At 58.8% G+C, this 24,615-nt stretch overlaps 1 protein-coding gene across 3 annotated transcripts in view; it reads right to left on the bottom strand.

Moving 5' to 3' along the window:
- Window positions 1-24,615, bottom strand: part of RASA3 (RAS p21 protein activator 3) — an 82,047-nt gene that overhangs the window by 38,307 nt on the left and 19,125 nt on the right. For 2 of the 3 annotated variants that reach the window (XM_018044975.1, XM_018044976.1), the window contains exons 2-3: window positions 12,634-12,751; window positions 3,990-4,093 (exon numbers count right to left, since the gene is read on the bottom strand). In XM_018044975.1, the coding sequence (XP_017900464.1) occupies window positions 3,990-4,093; window positions 12,634-12,751 (222 nt within the window). Of the gene's footprint in view, window positions 1-3,989; window positions 4,094-12,633; window positions 12,752-15,847; window positions 15,870-24,615 lie in introns of those variants that run through there. The other variant, XM_018044977.1, reaches the window with a different exon arrangement.

Here is a 24,615-nt window from a genome sequence, read left to right on the forward strand (position 1 = left end):
AGAGAAGCTGCAGGACGGCCCTCCCCCCGACAAAGGTGGGAGCCGGTGGGAGGGGCCCCACCAGCCACCCTCCCAGAGCCGGCCGCCCTGACCCGCCATGACCTCCACCACGCTCACACGAGCATCTCTGCACCCTCCCTGGGGCACCCGGGACCCGGCCCTCGGGGGGGCCACACGGGGCTGCACAGGCAGAACCAGGCACCGTGCCCTCAGATCACATGGCAGACGCGAGAAGCCGCTGACACTGTGCTCGTTTCTGTGACACAAATTTATACCCGAGACTGTGGTTTCTCATCCCAGTAACAACATAATTGCTAGTCATAACTTTAAATTACCCCTGGAGATCAGACAGCCTCTTATTTTTATGGTTGTGAGAAAGATTTTGAAAACTCTAAATCTGGTTGCACCCTAACACATCCTAATTTTAAAGCCACCAGGAATTCCTAAACCACGATTTTGCTAGTTATCTTTAAAAATAGCAGGTGCCTTAAACAGAATGATTAATAAACATCTTTGTTGTTCAACTCGCTCAGTCATGTCTGACTCTGTGACCCCATGGACGGCAGCAAGCCAGGCTTCCCTGTCCTTCACCATCTCCCAGAGCTTGCTCAAGCTCATGTCCATCGAGTTGGTGATGCCATCCAACCATCTCGTCCTCTGTTGTTCCTTTCCCCTCCTGCCTTCAATCTTTCCCAGCATCAGGGTCTTTCCCACTGAGTCAGTTCTTCAGATCAGGTGACCAAAGTATTGGAGTTTCTGCTTCAGTATCAGTCCCTCCAATGAATATTCTGGACTGATTTCCTTTCAGATGGACTGGTTGGATCTCCTTACAGTCCAAGGGACTCTCAAGAGTCTTCTCCAATACCTCAGTTCAAAAGCATCAATTCTCTGGTGTGCAACCTTCTTTATGGTCCAACTCTCACACCCATACATGACTACAGGAAAATCCATAGCTTTGACTAGATGGGACTTTGTTGGCAAAGTAATGTCTCTGCTTTTTAATATGCTGTATAGGTTGGTCATAACTTTTCTTCCAAGGAGTAAGCGTCTTTTAATTTCATGGCCGCAGTCACCATCTGCGGTGATTTTGGAGCCCAGAAAATAAAGTCTGACACTGTCACTGTCAAAGTCTGCCCATCTATTTCCCATGAAGTGATGGAACCCGATGCCAGGATCTTCGTTTTTTGAATTTGCTGAATTTTAGGCCAGCTTTTTCACTCTCCTCTTTCACTTTCATTAAGAGGCACTCTGGTTCCTCTTTGCTTTCTGGACTAAGGGTGGTGTTATCTGCAGACCTGAGGTTATTGGTGCTTCTCCCAGTAAACTCGATTCCAGCTTGCGCTTCATTCAGCCTGGCATTCTGCTCCCTCAGGTAACACATCACACTCCAAACCCACCACGCTGTTCCCTTTCCTCCTTGAACAAACCCTGGCGTGTCCAGCAGCAGCTGGACAGAGACACCCCGGCACCGCGCAGGGAGCCCAAGGCCACGGGAAGTGAGGGCTGGCGGACACAAAAGAGCCGCTCCCACAGTGGCAGTGGACGCAGCCGGCGCCGAGGGGCAGCCCCTTGCTGACCAGGGTCTTGGCCAATGGTGGTGGCCACGTGGGCACCGGGGAAGGGCCTGAGGGGGGCTCCAGGCCAGGAGGCACCAGACAAAGGCACCTCTCAGTAGAGGCTGGAGCCCATGTCTGGCCTCAAGGAGGAACCACCAGGGCTTGACAGCTGCTAAGGGTTCGTTTGGGCACCATCCTGAGGGCAAAGGTGGCCAGGCCTATAGGGTGAGCGGCATGAAAGTGCCCCCCGCCTCCCCCACATCGAAAACCTTCCGGGTCGAGAGTTAGAGGTCCTGCTGGCAGCCCAACCAGAGCTCCATCTTAAACAAGTCGAGCTATGAATTGCCTGAGTTCCTGTGTGATCCAGGCCATGCACTTGTCAAACAAACCCTGGTAACCTTTACTTCAAACTCAGCAGTTTCCAAGAATGCGACTTGTTGGCCAGACCCAGTAACCAGCGTCTGCATCTAGACAAGTGTGAGAAGCTCAGACCCATGTGCTGGGAACTCTGCTAGACGCTTCCTTAAAGGACCTCAGCGCCAGCACTGCCTTCAGACCTTTGCTGAGGGCCACTGGCCTGGACACAAACACCCTTGACCGGTCACATGTGGGTGGTAAGTGGAGCTAGCCGGGCACCCCAGGAGTGGGCGGGAGACTGCAGGGTCAGGGGCTGTCAGAGCCAACGGCTCTGCCCCAGAGCAAGCACTGAGACTACGCCTGCCAGGAGCAGCCAGGCCACCAACCATCAGCTGGATCCCGAGGCTACAGCTGAGCCCATGTTGTGGGGGCTCGGGTCTAATTCTGGGGCCAAGGGAACTGATGGGGCTTTCCTGGGACAAAGATGCAGCCACCAAACGGGCAGCTATGGGCTGCTCTGCATTTAAGGTGGGCCTTGCTGTCTCCAGGATGCTGGTGCATCTGAGACCCTGACACCTCCGAGAGCCCCTGAACATCTCTGAGAGTCCCCAACACCCCTGAGAGCACCTCAACACCCCTGAGAGTACTCAACACCCCTGAGAGCACCCAACACCCCTGAGAGCACCCACCCCTGAGAGCACCCAACACCCCTGAGAGCACTCACCCCTGAGAGCACCCAACACCCCTGAGAGCACCCACCCCTGAGAGCACCCAACACCCCTGAGAGCACTCATCCCTGAGAGCACCCAACACCCCTGAGAGCACTCACCCCTGAGAGCACTCAACACCCCTGAGAGCACCCAACACCCCTGAGAGCACTCATCCCTGAGAGCACCCAACACCCCTGAGAGCACCCAACACCCCTGAGAGCACTCATCCCTGAGAGCACCCAACACCCCTGAGAGCACTCACCCCTGAGAGTACTCAACACCCCTGAGAGCACCCAACACCCCTGAGAGTACTCAACACCCCTGAGAGCACCCAACACCCCTGAGAGTACTCAACACCCCTGAGAGCACCCAACACCCCTGAGAGCACCCACCCCTGAGAGCACCCAACACCCCTGAGAGCACTCATCCCTGAGAGCACCCAACACCCCTGAGAGCACTCACCCTTGAGAGTACTCAACACCCCTGAGAGCACCCAACACCCCTGAGAGTACTCAACACCCCTGAGAGCACCCAACACCCCTGAGAGCACTCATCCCTGAGAGCACCCAACACCCCTGAGAGCACTCACCCCTGAGAGTACTCAACACCCCTGAGGGCACCCAACACCCCTGAGAGCACCTCAACACCCCTGAGAGCACCTCAACACCCCTGAGAGTACTCAACACCCCTGAGAGCACCCACCCCTGAGAGCACTCATCCCTGAGAGCACCCCATACCCCTGAGAGCAACCCATACCCCTGAGAGCACCCAACACCCCTGAGAGCATCCCAACACCCCTGAGAGCACCCAATACCCCGAGAGTACTCAACACCCCTGAGAGCACCCAACACCCCTGAGAGTACTCAACACCCCTGAGAGCATCCCAATACCCCTGAGAGCACCCCAACACCTCTGAGAGCATCCAACACCCCTGAGAGCACCCCAACACCTCTGAGAGTACCCCAACACCCATAAGAGCATCCCAACAACTCTGAGAGTACCTCAACCCCTCTGAGAGCACCCAACACCTTGAGAACAGCCTCCCCCATAGGTGGGTGCTGGGCGTTAGGGATAGGCAGGGGCTGGCGTGGTTGGAGGAGCCCTTGGGAGTCATTTGGGGGCAGGTCCAGGGGCCCCACTCTAGCCCTGATGGCGGCTCCCACGTGTTTCCATGAGCTCGTGGGGCATTGCCCCGCACCCGCTGATGGCCAGCCTGGGACAGCCAACAAGGGCAGGCGAGACGCTGGTACAGTTCGCTGGCTCAGATGGGGTGTCCAAGAGATGGCTCAGTTCCTCCAGAACAAGTCCCCGTTCAGAAGAGGCAGAGAAAGCGGAGAACACACCTGCTTGGTTGGTCGGGACCTACCTATGATGGAATCCCTCCGGAAAACATCTCGATCAAAAATGTAGAAGGACAGGTGCCGGAAGCTCCGCGGAATCTCGCAGTAGAAGTCCTCTCCGTAGAAAGGGCTGGACGGAGACAGAGGGACAGTGTTAGGCCCTGTGAGCCATGCCCCCAGCCCTGCGGGGACTGGGGCTGGGGTGTCGTCAGTCCTGGGGTGTCAGTCCTCAGGGGTGAGTCCAGGCCACTGCCTCTTGGTCAAGGGGAAGCCCACAGTGTCTCTTCGTGGGGACAGAGTTGGAAGCATTTTCCCAAAATAAAGGCAGCTGTGGATGCTGGGGAGCAGGGTCAGACTGTCTCTCCTTTCTGGGGGACCCAGAGGGCCACACAGCCCCAGCCCCCCGGTTGGCACCCTTGCCCAGGCATCTCTGCACACGGGTCATAGAGGCACGGTCGCAGGCTTCTCCAGATAAAGGGAGCCTGCAGCCCAGAGACGAGCTGGCCTGAACCACCACTGTATGATGAGGGTTTAATACCGGCAGCCCTGAGGAAGGCCATAGTGCCTTCCTTGCTAATTATAGGGAGAAGTTCAAAAGCCCATTCCCCTTTCCCTGAGCCCAGAGGAGCAACCACCTCCCTCTGCCAGCAGAGTCATTCCCCACCCCCCACCCCTCAACACTGCGCCAGGCTGGCACCGCCCCACCCCCACCAGAGCCAGCCTCAAAAAAGAACCCACTTTCCCCCTTTCGTGCTGTCCTATGTCCAAACACGGGCACCCGCTTCCCAGGTCTGGGGCAGGGGCGTGGCGGGGGCCACGGAATAGAGGGGAGCCTCTTGTGAGCCACAGATGAGCCCCAGGGCAGCCCACATGGAGCCCAGGGGCCCCGGAGGGGGCTCGGCACCGCCCGACAGAGCAGAGAGCCGGAAGCCAGGCAGGCAGGGCCAGGGCTCCAGAAAAGGCACCGCCCGACAGAGCAGCCCAGCGTCTGGCTGATGGTCACACACTGATTAGGCACCCCCTGAAGCCTGGAGTGAGACTCACTGAGCCAAACACCGCACCCAAGCGTCCACAGGAGAAGAGTCACGGACCCAGGTGATGGCAGCCACAGGGCCAGTGCTACGGGGGGTGGTCTCAGCCCACGCAGGCCGCCCCAGTGCTGGGAGGCCCGCCCACCCCGGGCACGATCTCGCTCAGCTCCCAGAGGCAGCAGAAACCCCTTCTAGCTTCTTTGGAGCCCCTCTTGCACTTCCTCTAAACGGCTTTAACTGCTTTAAAGTCGCCAGGCAGCGTGGCCCTCGGTGCCTGCGAGTGTGCATTACGACGGCTTCTGTTTGAGGCTCCCAGACCCTCTCCAGAAGCTCAGGCTCCCCCAGCCGGGGGTCACGGCCGGAGCACAGGGCGGGCTGGCTTCCGGAGAGAAAGCCGCTCCATCCACACGAGGATGTGGACAGTCAGCCGCACCCCTCCAGCCGCCACTCACATCTGCATGAGACTGTGGGCAGGCCCCGTGGCCCGGGCAGCTCCTCTCCCCTCCCGGACTGTCTTCCCGCCTGGAAGCCCCTGCTCACGTGGGGTTCACCACCCGGCTCACACCCCACACAGGGCCCCCACACCCCCCAGGGAAATCATGTGTCCTCACCAACAAGTCACACCTGGATGGTCCTTTTAGGCCACACTTCCTGAAGCAACTGAAGCCACCAGATCCCAGAAGCTTCAGAAAGGCCCTGAGGGAAGGAGGGTGTCGGGGAGACCCCTGGGGGCGAGGGGGCAGCAGCCTGGGGACCCTGGGGGAACCCAGGGGGTCCCATTAACCTGACTCCCAGACAGCCCAGCCTGCAGGCCCGCAGGGACGGACTGACCCCCCAGAGGGGTGGACAGGGGTCCACCCATGGTCTCTCCTGCAGGGCCCCGGCCTGGCCAGGGCCTGGACACCGTGGTCAGCAGGGCATCTGGGAGCTCAGAGAGAAGCCCCCCACCCTCAGACTCAGGGGCTCAGGGAGGATGGAGACAGGTGCTGGGGGGATGCTCTGAGCTGCAGGCCTGCCCTGGACCAGACAGCCCCAGGGCTACAGGGGGAGGGGTCCCCATCAGGGCCCCAGGACTATGGGAGGAGGGTCCCCCTCAGAGCCCCCAGGACTGTGGGGAGGATCCTCTCAAAACACCCAGGACTGTGGGGGAGGGTCCCCTCAGAGCCCCCGGGACCGTAGGGGGTACACCCACTTTGACCTGAGACCTGCATTTATGTCAAAAATATTTTAAGCTTTAACTTGAGAAATTAGAGAGAGAAACGCAAGCAAAGAAGATGCTGTTTGTGCAGTCTCATAATGTCAGTTGGTGTTTTCTAGTCAACAACTTGGTTTTCATTAAAAACATCTGAGAAAATGACGTCTTTCCCCTCAAACCACAGACTTCCTCTCCCCCGTCACACCCTAACCCCAAACAGCTTCTCCCTCAGAAGACTGCGGAGGCCCTTCTGGGTCTAGTCACTCCCATCACACAAAGCTCTATTTTCTGAGCAATTAGCATCTCTCGGAACAAACAGAAGGACCCTCTCAAGTCACTGACCCTCATGCTCCCTCTGACTGCAAACCAGAAGCTCGCGCCCACCCCCTAGGGAACAGCCTTTCATTCGGGGGAGATCTTGGCCAGAGCGGCAGACTGAGAGTCTGTAATTACAGCCCGGTCGATGCGCTAGCCCCTCCTCCCTGCGGTCCAGAAAGTGGTTATTTAAGTAACTTCTAATCACACGAAAGGACAATACCTACAAACAAAAGAGCAAAACACCACTGTGACCTCACTGCTCAGAAATAACTACCACACCAGCCTTTAGGTCCTCACATTCCAGGCCGTTTTTAGAGCATCCCAAGGTTTAAGCAAAAAGGTATCTTACTCTGAACGCAGCTTTGTAACCTGCCTTCCTTGCTTGACAGACGCAACCAAACAAGGGGGCAGGATGTGCCTGCCTTGCACTCCGCAGGGCCCCGGGTCAGGGCTGCAGGGCCAGTCACACAGCCGAGGCCTGGAGGGATGGGGGCGTCCAGGCGGGAGGCACAGCGCACCGAACACAGCCGCCCCTGGGGAGGCGAGGGTCGGAGCAGGAGCCCCTTCCGACCCGCCCCGGGCAGAAGCAGACAGCGTCATCCTCAAAACGATCACGCACGTGGACCGATGGACATGGAGAATGGCCACCGCGTGCAGTACTCCTGCAGGGACTGGACCAACCCAGCACTGGAGTCAAAGTCAAAGTCGCCCAGTCGCGGCGGACCCTTCGCAACCCCGTGGACTCCACAGTCCGCGGAGCTCTCCAGGCCAGAATACTGGAGCGGGCTGCCTTTGCTTCTCCAGGGGAGCTTCCCAGGCATCAGGCCCAGGCCTCCCGCATTGCAGGCGGACTATTTACCAACTGAGCCACGCGGGAGGCCCCTCAAGAGCTCTGTTTCCCTTTGTGTGTGTGTGTGTGTGCCCGTGGCGCCAACCTGCTCCTTCTACTGGGTAGGGTGATGGGCTCCTCCGCGGGCAGCCTTCAGCCCCATCTGCCTCAGCCCGGGGACCCCAGGATGCCTCTGCAGGCACACCACGGCCCGGAGCAGGGAGCCATCCAGCCCCAACCCTGATGACCCAGGTTCACAGAGCCTTAACATTTAGATTAAAGGTAAAGAAGTGACGACTTGTCATTTAAATGATTAAACGCAGCGTCAGGAAGATGCTGCTCTTGGGAGGGTGGAAGCCATTCCCAAACCACCTGCTGGAGGCGGCCTGGGGTGGACAGAGGCTGGTTCTCCCTGCGGCACCTGACCCTACGAGTCCCCGAGGGCCTGTGAGCACGGGTCCTGCACCAGACGCGCGGGAGGGAAGGCCGCAGCCGTGAGCCAGCGCGTGGGTGCTCAGCGTCCAGCAGCCCCAGGGCGTGGGGACTCCCTCACAGGCAGGCCCAGCCTGAAGCCGGGTGAAGGAGGGAAGGGGTGAGTGTCTTTGCTCTGCTCCTCCCGCTCCAGCTGCACGTCAGGCTGTGGAAGGACAGAGCTCACTGGGTGGGCTGACCCGCCCAGGCGGCCGAGCTCCCTCTGGTAAGTCCCCTGGATGGGGCGCCAGACCCTGCGGGCTGTCGGGTTAAGATCAGACGAGGGCTCTTTGATTCTACAGCAAATTTATCAAACAAGCAATGAAACACCAACGTGGTTACTGGAGGAAATTTGGGAGTCAGGGCCACGACACAGCAAGGCATGCAGCCGCCTCGGGGGGCAAGGCTAAGCCCCAGAGCCCGTCCGCGTCAGTGGCCTGTCCTGGGGGCGACGCCCTCCTGGCCTCCCGGGCGCTCTCCCCTCCCTCGCAGCCGCCGTCTGAGTCTGGGCCTGCGCCTCTGGGCGCTGCCCCCAGGTGTGGCCCCTCGAGGACTGAGCGGCATCAAGACGCTGCCTCCTTCCTGTGACCTTTCAGTGGCTTCTGGCCTTAGGAACTCCCATGGGAAGTGTCCAGCAACCCCTCCACCTTCTGTGTCTCTAACCCTCTCTCCCCTTTCATCCCTCTGTGTCTCTGGGTATCTCTGAAATGTAATACCTTCAGTTTACCAATTTTCCGTTCAGCTACATCTAATCAGCTATCTAACTCATTCACTGAGTTTTTCATGTACATTTCTGGGATCTTCCCTTCTGGAAACTCTATTTGAATTTTCCAAGTCGGTTCAGGCATTCTTCAGAGTTTCTTACCCTGCTGCTGTTTACAGTCTTGTCTCACTACTCTGTGTTCACCGAACCTTGTTAGCTGACACCCTGCGAACCCTGCAAGTCTGACCTGCCGTCTACTGTGCATCTTGGGAAACACACACGATGATTTACTCCTGTGTTCTCTGCGCATTTCCTCCTCGAGCACAGGTTCCCTGGAGTGCTGTACTGGAGACCCCGAGAGCTAGAGCGAAGAAGACTGGATTTGCTTTCCACTGGCTCATCATTGCCTCCATGGGTGTTACAAACCACTAACCCTGGACTGCGTTAATACATGTGCCTGGACTGTGGTTTTTAGACTGCAGAGTGTGGTACGGATCCAGGCTGCACACTCACAAGAGCCGGCTCTGCTTGCGAGCGTTTGGCGACGAGTGGAGGCCGCCTCCCTCGCTGACTTCTCTTACAGGTGGGCTCCTTGCTTTCGCCCCCACACTGTAGAGTCAAGCTCTGGGGAGACAGCGAGGACCCCCCAGTGTGAATACAGTTTTTGCCTCAATTCTAAACATAGTCATATTATAAACCATTTTTGAAACTGATGTATACTTAGCTGACAATGTGTTAGTTTCAGGCTCACAGCAAAGTGGTACACACACACTCACACACATGCACACTCACACATACACACACACTGACACACACACATACACACACACAGACCCACACACTCACACACACTCACACTCACACACACACTCACACATACACACACTCACACACCCACATACACACACGCACACTCACACACATACACACTCATATACACACACGCACACTCACACACACACTCACATACACACATACACACACACACGTACACTCACACATACACACACACTCACACACTCACACACATACACACTCACACACACGTACACCCACACACACACACTCTTTCTCAGATTTTCTTCCACTATAGGCTATTGCAAGATATTGGGTATAGCTCTCTGTGCTTACGAGAGGCCTCTGCTGTTCATCTGTGCTACATGTAGTGGGTGCATCTGTTGGTCCCTCTCCCCTCCCCCACTGTGCCCTTTGGCAACCATCAGTTTGTTTTGTATGTCTGTCTATTTCTTATTTGTAAGCAAGTCCATTTGTATCTGGTTTTTAGATCCCACGTGTCAGCAATACCGTACGATGCTTGATTTCTGTCTGACTTACTTCACTTAGTGTGACAATCTCTAGGTCCACCCGTGTTTCTGCACACGGCACCGTCTTATTCCTCTTCACGGCCAAGTGGCGTTTCATCGTGTGTCCATCCGTTCGTCTACCTGCTGACGCACAGCCCGGTTGTTCAGTGTTTCTGCCATCATAAGCAGCGCTGCCGTGCACGCTGGCACGCTTGTATCGTACTGACCCGTGGCTTTCTCTGCGTGTACGCTCAGGACTTGGGACTCCTGGGTCATACAGCAGTTCTGTTTCTAGTTTTCTAACTAAAAAACCGTGTGTCTTGCACAGTTTAGTTTTGATCTGCTCTCCTCTAATTGGCACTGTTGGACATCTTTCCGCGTGCCTGCTGGCCTCTGTGTGTCTTTGGAGAAGTGCACAGGTCTTCCGCCCGTTTTCTGATTGGGCTGCTTGGTGTTTTGGTGTCGAGCTGCATGAGCTGTTTACATACTTTGGACACTGACCGTTTGTCAGTGTCAGCTGCAAACACCTTCTCTAATTCCGTACGCTGTCTTTCCATTTTATGGTTTCCTTAAAGGAAACAAAAACGATGCAAAAGTGTTTACATTTAGCTAGGTCCCATTTGCTTACTGTTTCGTATTTTTGTAGGTTCTCAGAATTATTTTGTGTGAATTTGTCTATTTGCTGTCAGCTTTAACTTTCTGCTTTCAGCACTCCTGGCCTTATCTTGTATATTAGATAAGCACTCAATAAATATTAGTTGAGCTAATGAATACATTAGCCTTAAAAGGTAGCATATTAACACTGCCTGTGCGGAAAGCATGAATGGGGAGTGAGGGTCAGAAGGAGCGTGTACTCTGGGCCCTCCTGAGTTACCTGGGCCCCCCTGGAGTTACCCGGGCCCCCCTGGAGTTACCCGGGCCCTCCTGGAGTTACCCGGGCCCCCCTGGAGTTACCCGGGCCCCCCTGGAGCTACCTGGGCCCTCCTGGAGCTACCCGGTCCCCCTGGAGTTACCCGGCCCTCCTGGAGTTACCCGGGCCCTCCTGGAGTTACCCGGCCCCCCTGGAGTTACCCGGCCCTCCTGGAGTTACCCGGCCCTCCTGGAGTTACCCGGGCCCTCCTGGAGCTACCCGGGCCCTCCTGGAGTTACCCGGGCCCCCCTGGAGCTACCCGGCCCTCCTGGAGTTACCCGGGCCCCCCTGGAGTTACCCGGCCCCCCCGGAGTTACCGGGGCCCCCCCGGAGTTACCCGGGCCCTCCTGGAGTTACCTGGCCCCCCCGGAGTTACCCGGGCCCTCCTGGAGTTACCCGGCCCCCCGGAGTTACCCGGCCCCCCTGGAGCTACCCGGCCCCCCCGGAGTTACCCGACCCCCCCCCCGTGGCCGGCCCCTGGGACAGCTTCCGGGGTGCTCTGGTTCTGACTATATCACAGAGAGTCCTCCCCACCCCGACATCACTACACCCCGGCTTATTTGCAGCCCACAGTCTCCCCTCCCTGCCCCCAGAGTACAGTGTCTTGTGCCACCAAAACCAGAAAGTATGGTTTCTATTTCTAAACTCGTGAGAAATATTTTTAGGAATGGTGCTCACTTCTTGCCCTCACCTGAGGCAGAGGCTCCTCAAGAGTCACTTCTCAGAGACCCTCACCCAGCAGGCCTGCAAGGGAGCCCAGTTTCACAGGGGCCGGTGCTGACTCTCCAGGTTTATGACCTTCTAACAGGGACCATTTAAACACAGAAGGGCTCCTCTCCCGGGGCGCTCACAGAAAATAGCCTTGCTGGTTATCCCAAAGCCACACTCGACTCTTGACAAACTCCTCAATCTGCTCGTTTTGCTTCAGCAAATCACTTCGGAGGATGCTGAGTGTGGACTGAAATAACAGGGCCTCGGGAACCGCCCTGCGAGTGTGGGCAGCGAAGGGCAGATGGTGAAGGGAAGTGTCTCCACGTCTCGGGGGCAGGAGATCTTAACAGTTTCTAAAACTTAAGTTCATTAAGTCATCAGAACGTGCTGTTTGTTCCCACTTAGAAGCAGCAATAAGCAAGGATATAATTCATCCGCTAAAAATGTTCTCAAGCCCAAAATAGCTCTGTGGATGGACCCACACAACCCACAGTCCTAAGCCCGAGGGCGGGGCCGCAGCCAGAACCTCGCTTGTGCTGGTCGAGACCCCACCCGGCCCCGTGTTACTTCCAGACCCACACCCTGGCCCCCTCCCCAACCTGCCGGGCAGCAAGGCACCGCCCCCAGCACGCAGCGACCACAGGTGCTACAGTTCCCACCCTAGGGTGGGGTCCCTAGGGTGGGGTTGGGGCCAGTGGGCCTGGAGCTGGTGGGAAATGCGAATCACGGCCCACCAGAACCAACCGGGCTTGAACAGGCTCTCGGGGGATTCCTACACAAGCTGACCTGTCTCTCCTGCTGCAAACTCCTCTGTCTCCAGGCCTGAACTCTCCCCTTCCCACCTGCTCCCCCACCTCTAACTCCATCGGCACTCGCTCTCGAGGCCTCTGACCTCTGAGGGCAGTGACTTCCACACTCACCTTGAGCGTCTTCAGGAAAAGGGAGATGGTGGAAACGCTTCCCAAACGTCCACGCTCTGAGACCTGTGATCGGCACTCTTGTTGCGCCCGCTCATCTGGGCTTGGGAAGTTCCCACGCACCTCCCAGCACACAGACGGCCTCTGCTCTGCCCTCCCACCCAGTCCTGGACACGAGGGGCATTCAGGGACCATCAGCTCATAACTGCCCAGTGAGCCAAGAGACACGGAGATGGAAGGCCAGGGATCATCAGCCTCAAACAGGGCAGCAGCGGACATACCAGAGTGATTTCTCCACGACTTTGGTCCTGAAAACCTCCTCCTGGTCGAGGTTCACTGTGCAGTAACAATCACGCATCTTGTTTGGCCCCGGGTATGTGGGAAGGTTTTTGGCTTCACCTAAAGGCAAATGTAAACCATCAGTTTCGCATGGAATTGTTTAGTCTCCCAGTTAGTCTCAGACATCTTTCCCAACAACGCGTTCACTCCACGGCAGGGCACCTGCTCACTTCTGCATACCCTGCACGCTTTCTTGTTACCACCAGTCAGAGTGCTGCGGAAAACACCATCTGCGCTGCTACCTGCAGGTGACACACACTGGCCTCTAAAACAGTGGATTCCTGTAAAAGTAGGGAGCCAGCAGCCTAGGAATTAAGGACTGTTTCCTTTAACCCACATTCAGTCAGCTCAGTTCAGCTGCTCAGTCGCGTCCAGCTCTTTGCAATGCCACGGACTGCAGCACGCCAGGCCTCCCTGTCCATCACCAATTCCCGGAGTTCACTCAAACTCATGTCATTAAGTCAGTGGTTAGTCCCTTTAATATTTTCACTGTTTAAATCATGGTGTGTGTTAATCACTCAGTCGCGTCTGACTCTTTGCGACTGCATGGCCTGCAGCCCGCCAGGCTCCTCTGTCCGTGGGATTCTCCAGGCAAGAACACTGGAGGGGGCTGCCATTTCCTCCTCCAGGGGAGCTTCCCAACCCAGGGATGGAACCCAGGTCTCCTGCATTGTAGGCAGATTCTTTGCCAATAAGCCACCAGGGAAGACCTTAAATTATGGTAAGATACACAGAAACTCGAACTACCCTCTCACTCCCCTTTAAGCGCAAGCTCAGCGGCACCCTCCGTTAACTGCAGCACGCTTGCACAATCAACCTCAGGAACCCTTCCATCTCAGAACACCGAGGCTCTCCACCCAGGAGGCAGCAGGCCCCATTTCCGCTCCCGCAGCCCGCTTCCAGCTTTGGGCTCTGTGGCCCTGGTGACCCCAGGGGCCTCGCAGGAGTGGGGTCACCGTGCTTGTCATTCTGGGCCTGGCTTATGTTGCTCAATGCTGTATCCTCAAGGCTCACCCATGCCCTGGCCTGAAGCAGCATCCCCTTCTTTCCCGAGGCTGACACTTGCTTATCTATTAATCCCCAGCTCTCTTTTTATTTTGATTAATTTGCTAGTATTAGGTCAAAGTTGGGGCAATACCAAGGATCACAAAGAGTCGGAAACGACTGAGGTAGCTCGGCACACACGCACAAACACCAGTGAGGAAGAGTCCAGGGGCCAGCTACGCCCGTGCCTCCCCCTGCGTGCTGGGAGAAAGGGCACGAGCTGCAGGCAGCCTGGTGCCACCAGCCCACGGCGCCTGTGACCCCGGGTCTGACTGGAGACCACCGGCAAAGCCACAGTTGCTGGGCCCTCTGCCAGGAGCCAGGGCAAGCTTGCTGCAGGCCACTGCGGCCCCTCTGCTTGTGGACCAAGTGGGAGCAGAGGTCCCACTTGGTCTCCTCCCAGGTCAGAAGGAAGGAGCCCCCTCAAGGAGCTCCTGCCTCCCAGGGGCCTCTTGTTCCCCAGCTGGGCGTCTTAGGGCCCCAGACGCAGGGCCAGGGAGGGGCTGAGTCTGAGCACCCAGCACCGCCGGAGCAGTCCCGGCTCGGCGACACCTGCCAGTACCACCCAGAGCCACACCCCCGCCCCTGGTTAAAGCTGAAGGAAAAACAACAACAACAGAAACCAAACTGAAACCAGAGCAGAAGTTCCTCAGAGCTCGGCACCCAGAACGGGCACACCTCCACCCCAGGGACATGCTTGACTCTGCTCTCGGGGAAACACGCCGTTTGCAGCTTCCTGCCGCAGCCTCTGAAGGGCAGAGGTGAGTCTGTGAGCCCGAAGCCTCTCTTTCAAGCTCTTCATTAACGTCATCACTTGGGATGGAGGAGAGCAATAACCGAGTGGATGTTTTCTGTGCCAGTGAATCTAGTGTTCTGAGGCTTCCCAGCAGCGCCGGCTGCAACCTGAACACGCACACCTGCTGCACTCCGGGGACCTGCCACACCATCCCTGGGACCCCAGGCCACTCCGGGGGAGCTGGGCATAGAAACAGACAAGCTGAGAGGGGCACGTGATTCCATGAAGTGTCTAGAGACAGATTTTCCAGGCGCTCCTGGCAGACGCAAGCACTCACGTGTACTCACGCAGGTGCATGAAGACCGTGCCAAACCGCATCCGAAGGGCCCATCGACTTCCTGCCCGCTTCCCAAACTGATGCTCACAGCCTTCCCCCAAAGGCACCCCGACTTCCCTGATGACACTGCTAGGATGTGACTGCACTTCCTGTTGGAATTCTTTTTTTTTTTTGCAAGAAATGAGATATTTGGCTGCAAAAGTGCCTGTGTTTCTTAAAAGTAGTATTAAATTTTTTTTTTTTTAAGTCTTACTGGAGATGGCCTTTAGTAGAAAACACAGGATGGGGATTTTCCCTGTTTGTTCTCCTAAGAACCTCAAAACACAAGCAGCAGCAGTTGACACTTCTCTTCCAGAACAGAAGAGATGGAAATGCCTTCTCTGAACAACCAGTTAAAACTGAGGCGATGAACGTGGCCTCCCACCCCCCGCCCCACCCCTGTGGCTACAGAACCGTCCTGGTTGCTATGGCGATGGCAGCACCCGAGACCAGCCAGGCCCCGGAGCCAGTGCTAACAAGTGACTCAGGCCGGGGGAAGGGAGGAGGCCGGCACCCACTCCGGCCACGTCGTCTGCCGGGCCCTGCAGCTGGGGGCCCTGCCATGGCCACGGGGGCAGGGCGGGTCCCAGCCACCCCAGAGCAGATGGCGTCTCTTCCACGTCTGTCACTTATGCCCAGGGCTGGAGGTCGGTTTCCTCCTGACCACAGATTATGGGGCCTTTTCGTCCCTCAAGAGAGAAAAGAGATGTGTTCTTTCTTCTCATGTGTGGAGCTGTTTCCCTAAGAAGGCAAAATCATGCCCGGTATTTGGTAGGTGCTGATCATTTGATAAACGAATGGATGGATAAATGCCTGCAAAGAAAAAGGAAAGTAAACTCTGGTTTCATTCTAAGAGCCAAATAAGTCACATTATCAAATGTGTCCCTCCTGTTAACCACAACTCCAAAATGTATACTGTCCACCCAGAGTGCCTGTCTGCTGGTGGACTGATCCAGACAGCAAGTTTGCGCCAAGTATCATCTCTGAATGCTGAATTTACCCGTGATAAATCAGCGCTGAAGCAGCAGCTGCTGCTGCTAAGCCACTTCAGTCGTGTCCAACTCTCTGCGACCCCATAGACGGCAGCCCACCAGGCTCCCCCAGGCAGCAAACCTGTCTCTAATTAACGCGTCAGGCCGTGGTTTCTGGCCGCCGCTGGCCACGCTCCACGCACACTCCAGGCGATCACAGCCAGAAAGACCCAGCCCCACAGAGGGCTGGTCTCCAGCCTGACCCGGCGGAGGGGCGGGCCTCCTGAGGGCGGTGGGTGGTCTCCTCAGCTCCACCAGCTTCAGCCCAGACCAGGAAGCCCAGCGCCCTGCAGGGCAAGCAGTGTAGTCTGCACCCCAAGAGGCCATCGCTGGTCCTGCTGGCCCAGCCCCCACGTCCACGGGCTCGCCCCTGGGAGGCTCTGACCTCTGCTGCTGCCCTCACCCGCCCCTGGGAAGACGCCAGCGGTGAACCAGGGCCTCAGCTTTGCCGTGTCCATGAAGCGCGGGACCTCCGCTCTGCCCTACTATGTAGGCTGGTCCTCAGCTCAGCTACAGGCCAAACTCTAACCACACATGACCAGCTGCAGGAGCCCCCGACCCTCGTCCTGCAGAGACAGCCCTCCCCAGCCCTCCCCGCGCACAGGAGCAGGACCTGGTGAGGGGGCCACAACCCCCAGGCTCCCGTCTGCTCTCTCCAAGTGCCTACAGGGCTACGGAGTCTGGTGGCCAGTGTAGCTCCTTGTAGCTACATAAAAGCCCATTTCCCACTGGAGATCAGTTTCATGATGAAAACATTCTCTTTCCTTGAATATGTTTTCGACTGCCTTGCTATTTTCTTTTAACACTTGATATTAAATAGAACAGCTTCTCAGATGGCTCACAGGTAAAAAGACCCCGCCTCCCAAAGCAGCAGACACACAGGACAGACACAGGCTGGTCCCTGGGCCGGGAAGACGCCCTGGAGGAGGAAGCGGCCCCCGCTCCAGTGTCCCTGCCTGGGACATTCCATGGACAGAGGAGCCTGGCAGCCCACAGTCCAGGGTGTCGAAAAGAGTCGGACGACTGAGCGACCGAGCACCCCCACAATCGGATGAGGCTGGGCTCCTGAATCACGCCGCAGGCAGCCTCCTCTCCCGCAGGCCGGTTTACAAGCCAGGAGGCCTCTGGGCTGAGCTGCCTGGCCCAGAGCAGCCAAGGTCTGCTCCAGGCACTGGGGTGGGGGCACACCTAGGGCTCGGGAGGACTCGCAGACGTATATCTCAGGCCTCCCCCAGTTTCCAAGGAGAACAGGTGACAACGTGAAAGGTGAGAATGAAGTAAGTCTGCTAGAAGGAGATTGAGTCCAACATACGGTAGGAGGGAGGAGAGCTACACCTTCCAGCCCACTGTGAGCGGCACACCCAGGCGCCGAGGCCCCAGGAGCTGATGAACACGTGGAAATGGCAGAACGCATAATTCTCGCGATTTCCCTAAAAATGAAACACACTAGCTCTCCAGGCGGAAACCCTATGAAAAGACAGTCAGGCATGTCTTCCGAGAAACCGCTGCAGAAGGTGCAGAAACGCCCTCCGGAGCTCTTCTCTGATGCCCTGTGCCGAGCACGCAGCGTGCGAGGGGCCCCTGATGGGCCGAGCCCCCCAGGCAGCCAGGAGCCCCGGGAGGAGACCGACCGGGCCCTGCTCCCCACACGGACACCACAGGGTCGCCCCTCAGACTCTGGGGCCGCAAGGCAGAGGGATCCCAGAGCCTCCGGTCACCCCCTCCTCACCGTGACCCACAGTCACGCCTGCTCCCTCTTCCTCTCTGCATCCAGCAGTGCTGGGCCGACGGTGAGCACTCCCGAAACCTGTGTTCCAGGGAGTCAAGGAGCGAGCCTGTGACGACATGGTCTGCTGGGCACTGACCGCGCGGCAGCCTCTCCCCAAACACACAGCGCGGGGCGTCAGAGCTCCTTGCCGCCCCTCCTGGGGGTCTCCCACATCCCTCCCTCTGGTCTGGGCTGGCCTCCAGGCCCTGAGTGACCAGGGGCAACTGCAGGGTTTCCTGTGGGAGGTCGCAGCCATGAGCCTCCACGCTGGCTGCTGGACACTGGTGTTCTGTGTGCGGAGCCACAGGCCAGGCTCGCTACCATGCAGGTGACCCAGGAGGCCCTGGCCAGCCTGGCTTTCCAGCACCCCACACGATGACAGAAGCCTCAAGTGCCCGCAGGGCAGCCTGCCCACCAGCTGCCCACCAGAGCTCCCTCCCAGCTGCACGTCCAGCCTGTATCCCTGTCCCGATGTCCTGAGAGGCGACGGCGCAGCACTCAGACGCTCAGGTGCTTGGGCAAAGAGGCGCCTCCCCACCCACGGTGACGACCCAAAGGTGCTATGCACCCGGCTACAGAGCACCCAGGAGGTCCCGAGCGTCCCCCCGGCTGAGGAGACCCTGCCCTGCGCCCCTGGTGCATCTGACTCTGACGCAGAGGCCCTCCGACTTGAGAATGATGACGTGGGACGGCCTGTGGCAGGCACGCTAGGGCTCCAGCAGGACCTTCGGCAGCTGGGGGAGGGCACAGGGCGCATGGCAGTGGACGACCCTTGGGTCGGCTGTCCCCATGCAGTGACTTTTCAATCCTGAATCACCTGACACCACTCAACACTGGTGGTTTCACGCGCTTCTAACTCAGAACTCTCACGCCTTTTGCGAACTCAGAGGGTCAGTCGTGCTGGGCCTCGTCTCCACCATGATGGTCACCGGCCAGGTCGGGGGCGGCCCCGCCCAGGGGTCCTGCCTGCCCTCCTGCGCTGAGACTGTCAGAGTTTATCTCGTCACCACCCAGGCCTTGCAGAAGCATCACCCACATACAAACAGGAGCCGGGCCACGCGGGGGGTCCCCTCCTGCCTGAGGCCTCCTCCCACCCCAGAAGCTTCTGTCTCCCCCAGGGCCCAGGCACAGGTCACCTTGAGTGCTGGGCATCTCCAGCTGAATAAACAAACGGTCCTGTGGGGCTGAGGGAGGGGAATCTGGGGCACAGGTCCATAGCACCCCTGCAAGTACAGGACGAGGGGCAGGCAGCACTCTCCAGGCTCCCGGGCCCGGTGCGCCCACACCCACAGGAGCCCTCAGCTTCTGAGCCAGAGGGAAAGCAGGGGCTGCAGGGGCAGGTGAGGGCCCCCCACCCTGGCTGCCCCTCGCTGCACCTCACGCAGCCGCTCCCGAAGAGCCTGCAGACCACCTGCCCACCCGGAGCGCTCCTCTGTCTGCGCTGCCGGCAAGGGGGCCGAGGGGTCAAAAGACAAGTGTCGCTGAGGCTCCCAGGGGAGACGAGCCATAGGCACAAAGCAGCTGGGGCTCACGCTCAGCCCAGGTCTGTGGACAACACCCCCAGAATCACTTAGATCTTCTGTCTGAACTGGATTCCACACATTCAGCACCTGAGACACACAAAATGTTAGGTGACTTTGCTCTCACTTGGGTGCCTGTCTTTTCCCAACGGAAAAAGCGTATGCTATTACTCGCTTCAGCTTTTCTAATTAAGCCAGAAATAAGAATAGTGCTCTTGGACAACAACTCAATCTTCAAATAAAAGCTGTGAAGTTAAGTCAAGGGAAAAAGAAACCACGCGTCTCCTTTATTTTATAACGTTGTGAACAGGTATTTCTGATTCCCTGGAAACTGAAATTTTGTGCCTCTGTTTAGGAAATACTTTTTCACCTAATGCTGCATTTCTAAGGGCTGCTGAGACCAGAAAGGAGGAGGGTATTTACAGCTGTGTCCCCAGTGGCTTTCCCACTGGCTCGGAAGCTGAGGGCTCCTGGGGACATGCCTGAGCAGCCCCCTGACAAGCCTGCCCGGATGATGGGACCTGGAGCTGCACCTGCTGTTGGGCACCAGGCACCCAGCAGTGTGTGGGGGTGTGGGGGCACGTGGGCCCCTCCCTTCAGGGTCCCTCGGGGGCAGGGCACATGGGAGAGGGCTCAGGCAGGCAACAGCACCGTCACAGGCCCCCACAGCCGGCCCACCTGACAGGCGTGGGGTCACACTGGGGCCTCCGCTCACACGCCGGCCTGGACCAGCCTCAACGAGCAACACCCCTCACTGGTGTTCCCGGCACCCATGCCTCATCTGGGCCCCTCAAAGATGGAGCAGGGACTGCAACAGCTGGGTGTCCTCCCAGCAACCGCATCCTGTGACCGCCTGCTTCGACAGGCCTGAACGCATCTGTAAACTGCAGATTCCCCAATAGATTTTCACATACCAAACTCAAAAAGAGGCTTCTGGAAAACTACTTAAGAAGTCAGTAGGGTCGAGAATGCCCTCATGTGAGGCACCATCCCAGCTATAACAGGAGCTGAAGGCAGACTGTTGGAGTCTCACCCCAAGTCAAGGCCCCCCAGCTCGGCTCCACTGACTCTCAGCCAGCCAGCCCTTTGTGCGCTGCTAACTACGCGGGGATTTCCAGGAGGTTACCAGGAAAGGGCGCGGGGCAGCTGAGAGGGGGAAGGAGGTCAAAGAGACGGCAGGGGAGCCACACGGTGCCGTTTTGCTCCAACAAGCTAAGGGGAGGCAGCAGGGAGGCTGCTGAAGGATGAGGCCTCCTGGGTCCGAGCTCCCCACGGGCAGGGAGGCCACCCCGGGGGCCCTGAGCCTCTGGGCAGGGCCAGGAGGTGCCGGGACACGGGCGAGGCAGAGGACGCGCCTGCGGGACCTCAGACAGGGGAGCAGGCCCAGGAAGAGGCAGGGATGGGGCACAGCTGGGCCAACGCCTGGCAGTGGGCACGGGCGAGACGCCCCCCACTGGCTGCCCCCTCAGCCACCTCACAGGTGCGGGGTCTCCAGGGTGCACGTCTTGATTTTTGTTTTTCAACAGAAAAATTTATTGAGATAGGGTCAGCAGACCACAAAATTCACCCATTTAAAAGGGACAATTCAGTGTTCCCAGCACATTCACAGGCTGTGTGCAGCCATCACCCCTCACGGGCTTCCCTGGTGGCTCGGCTGGTAAAGAACCCCCCTGATACGCAGGAGACCCTGGTTCCATTTCTGGGTTGGGAAGATGCCCTGGAGAAGGGACAGGCTACCCACTGCAGTATTCCTGGGCTTCCCTGGTGGCTCAGACAGTAAAGAAGCTGCCTGTGATGTAGCAGACCTGTGTTCGATCCCTGGGTTGGGGAGATCCCCTGGATTACGGCATGCAACCCATTCCAGCATTCTTGCCTGCAGAAAGAATCCCATGGACAGAGAAGCCTGGTGGACAACAGTCCATGGGGTCGCAAAGAGTCAGACACGACTGAGCAACTAAGCACGTCGCCCCCCACACCCCCATCCTCCCCCTACCCGGGTCCAGGCAGCCTTGTTCTGCCCAGGGTGCCCATGTGGTCTGACTGGGTGTCAGTCAGGGTTCAGGTCCCCCCCTCATGTCTGCAGGTCCCGTCCCACCTTCACTGCTCAAGTGTGTTCACTGGTCCACAGCTTGCAGCTTTCACACACATCCATTGTACTGCCAAGCCGACTGCCGCATTAGAAACGCTCCTCCCCGGATCCCTGCTGGAACCTGGTCATCGAGCCGTGCACCTTTCCAGTCTGAGAGGCAGACGTGCTCCGCGCTCCGCTGTCGATTTGCTACAAAAGGCCCTTATTGTAGAGCTGACTCCGTTCCACTTATTCGGGACTTAAGGCCGCTCCCAGCCTCTCTCCTGTCCGTCTTCCCCGTCCTTGGCAGGACAAGGTCCCCCACACCCGCCCTGCGGAGGCTGGCACCCCCATTCTGACGGAACCGTGAAGATGAGGTGCAGGGAGCTAAGATCTTGGCCGTCGAGTTCTGACCCTTCCAAGTGTGTGTGCACCTACGCTCCTGGCTAGCTCCTCTCCGACACCCCGTGGGGTGCGGCCCAGACGGGCTGAAGCCCTCTGCGGTCAGAAGCTGCCGGGGGTGGGCCAGCCGGGGTGAGGGCTGAGACAGTGCAGGGTCCTGGATTCTGACAGCGGAACATCCCTAAAGGTTGGCATTAGTGTTATTTCGGATTCCAGGAGGGAAGACAATCTGGAAAATATGATTCTGGGGAAAGTCGCCAAGGGCACTGTGGCCGTGGGCCCCACCAAGCTCGGTGAGCAGGGGCGGGCGCCTGGCCTCCATCTGCAGAGGGAGGATCCAGGTTCGTTTTCCAGAAACGAACCGAAGATGGCCCCACCGTGTCTGCTCTGGCGCTACGCTCGCTTTTCCTTCTTTTTTCCCACATCTTTCTCTGAAATAGTCGTGGCTTGAAGTTGAGAAAGAATAGTTCTTAGCTGTTAACAGAAAATTCGAAAAAACCTTTTCTTATAAAATTCAGAACCTGCACCAGTACATCTGGTGCAAAACACGAAGTTTCGGAAATAGTTTAAGTGCACGGTGTTCCTTTGAGCCACTGCCCAGACCCTTTCAGACGGGGGGACCCTGAGGTCCGAGACGCCGACCAGGCCTCACCCAGGGCAGCTGTCTCCATGCCTACCTCTGGAGTGTGGGGGCCGTGGGGGGCCTGAACCCCCGAACCCTCTGCACTCAGCACACTCCACCCCCACATCCTCAGCAGCTCCTGTTCTGAGTCGGGGTGTCTCCCGGAGGGAGGGAAGCCATGACACAGCCGGTCTGCTCACTCGCGTGGCCTCCAGCGGGCACGCGCGGCCTGTGCGAGCGCGCGTGGCCTGTGTGAGCATGCGTGGCCTGTGTGAGCACGCGTGGCCTGTGTGAGAGGTGGCCTGTGCGAGCACGCGTGGCCTGTGTGAGCTTGTGGCCTCAGCGGGCACGCGTGGCCTGTGTGAGCGGTGGCCTGTGCGAGCACGCGTGGCCTGTGTGAGCTCGTGGCCTCAGCGGGCACGCGTGGCCTGTGTGAGCACACGTGGCCTGTGTGAGCGGTGGCCTGTGCGAGGGCGCGTGGCCTGTGTGAGCTTGTGGCCTCAGCGGGCACACGTGGCCTGTGCGAGGGCGCGTGGCCTGTGTGAGCTTGTGGCCTCAGCGGGCACACGTGGCCTGTGTGAGCGCGCATGGCCTGTGTGAGCATGCGTGGCCTGTGTGAGCACGCGTGGCCTGTGTGAGCGGTGGCCTGTGCAAGCACGCGTGGCCTGTGTGAGCTTGTGGCCTCAGCGGGCACGCGTGGCCTGTGTGAGCACGTATGGCCTGTGTGAGTGTGTGGCCTGTGTGAGCACGCGTGGCCTGTGTGAGCTCGTGGCCTCAGTGGGCACGCGTGGCCTGTGTGAGCTCGTGGCCTCAGCGGGCACACATGGCCTGTGCAAGCACGCGTGGCCTGTGTGAGCTCGTGGCCTCAGCGGGCATGCGTGGCCTGTGCGAGCACGCGTGGCCTGTGTGAGCGCGTGGCCTGTGTGAGCACAGGGGTGCTGCAGGCCGGCCGCGGCAGCTCTGTAGGAGCAGCACTGACTGGAACCCTGGCAAGTGCCTCGCTCTCCCAGCAAACCTGCCGCGACGAGGCCTGGCCCTCAGCTGGGCCCCTGAAGACCCCCTGAGGCCCACAGCCCTGGTCCTCAAGCCCCTGCCATTTCGCAAAGGTCAGCTGCGCCCGCGGTGCCAGCTCCCCCCACCCCTTGTTCAAGACGCCAGGCGACTCTCAGCAAGCAGGCGAGCAAGGAATATGCTTGGCACTAGTGGGCCCGCTCAGAGGTCAGGGGGCCTGGCCTGCAGGGGGGCCTGGGCCTGCAGGGGACCTTGGGCTCATCAAGCGTCTTTTCTCAGATGAGCAGAAACCCCACGGCCAGCACTACCTCGCAGAGGAAATCAGGAGGCGGAAGGGGGCACCCTGAAGGCAGGAAGAGGCCGCTGGACTGCAGTTGGGGCTTCACACCCAGAGACCAGGGGGCAGCTCCTTGGAGACACGGGGGTGGGGCAGGCTGGGAGGCAGAGGGTGCCCCGGAGGTGGTGGCTAGGGGACCCCCTGCAGGCAGCGAGGGGCGCAGGAGGGGCAGGCCAGGAGAGGCTGGAGGCTGGATGGAGCCAGAGGAGGGGGCACACCCCAGGGAACGTTCTAGAACACAGGCTTCACTGTGCCTGAGGCCACAGGAAGAGAAGCAGCTGGAAGGCACACAGGTCGGTGGGGGAGGTGGGGCCTCGCTGGGCTCACAGAATGAAGAAATGAAAGCTTCAGAGCTCTTCTGAAGGGCTGCAGGCTGTGCACTCGGCCGCGATTCGTCCACACGACTGTCTCCTGGGCAGGAAGCGTCTCCTGGGCAGGAGGGCGGCAGCAGGGTCCCAGACCCACCAGCTGGCCGGGACCACGTATCCCCTGGGGGGAGGGGAGGGGGTGAGTGCGTGTGTGCCCTCAGGGTGGGGAAGGGGGCCTGTGTGCCTTGGGGGATGGAAGGCCCATCACTGACCTGCAGAGTCAAATGACCTGATCACCACTGCCCGCCTCGCGGCCTCTCCGGGCGCAGCCTCCCAACACCCACTTCCTGGGGAACCGAGGCCCAGAGGCACCAAACAGATCTGGACCAAGGGGCGTCTGGGCCGCTGCCCACGTTGCAGGTGCCTCTTGGTCAGAAGGCCGCACGTCTGAGACGCGGGCCGAGTCCACCTCCTTTGGAGCTGGAAGCCTGGGTACTCAGCGTCCTCTGGGTAGCGGCTGCAGGCCAGGGCTTTCCGACATGACTCCATTCCTCTGACAACGGCTGCTCGCTGGGTGGTGGAGGCTCCCTGAGAAAGAGCACAGCGTGCACCCCCGGGCCACGGGAGGCCACCGAAGCGAGACCCAGGATGGTTCCGATCCCGGCGGCACCCCCGGCCAGCGGGGCAGGCCTCCAAGCCAG

Source organism: Capra hircus, unplaced genomic scaffold (assembly GCF_001704415.2).
Source record: "Capra hircus breed San Clemente unplaced genomic scaffold, ASM170441v1, whole genome shotgun sequence".
In the NCBI taxonomy this organism is placed as follows: domain Eukaryota; kingdom Metazoa; phylum Chordata; class Mammalia; order Artiodactyla; family Bovidae; genus Capra; species Capra hircus.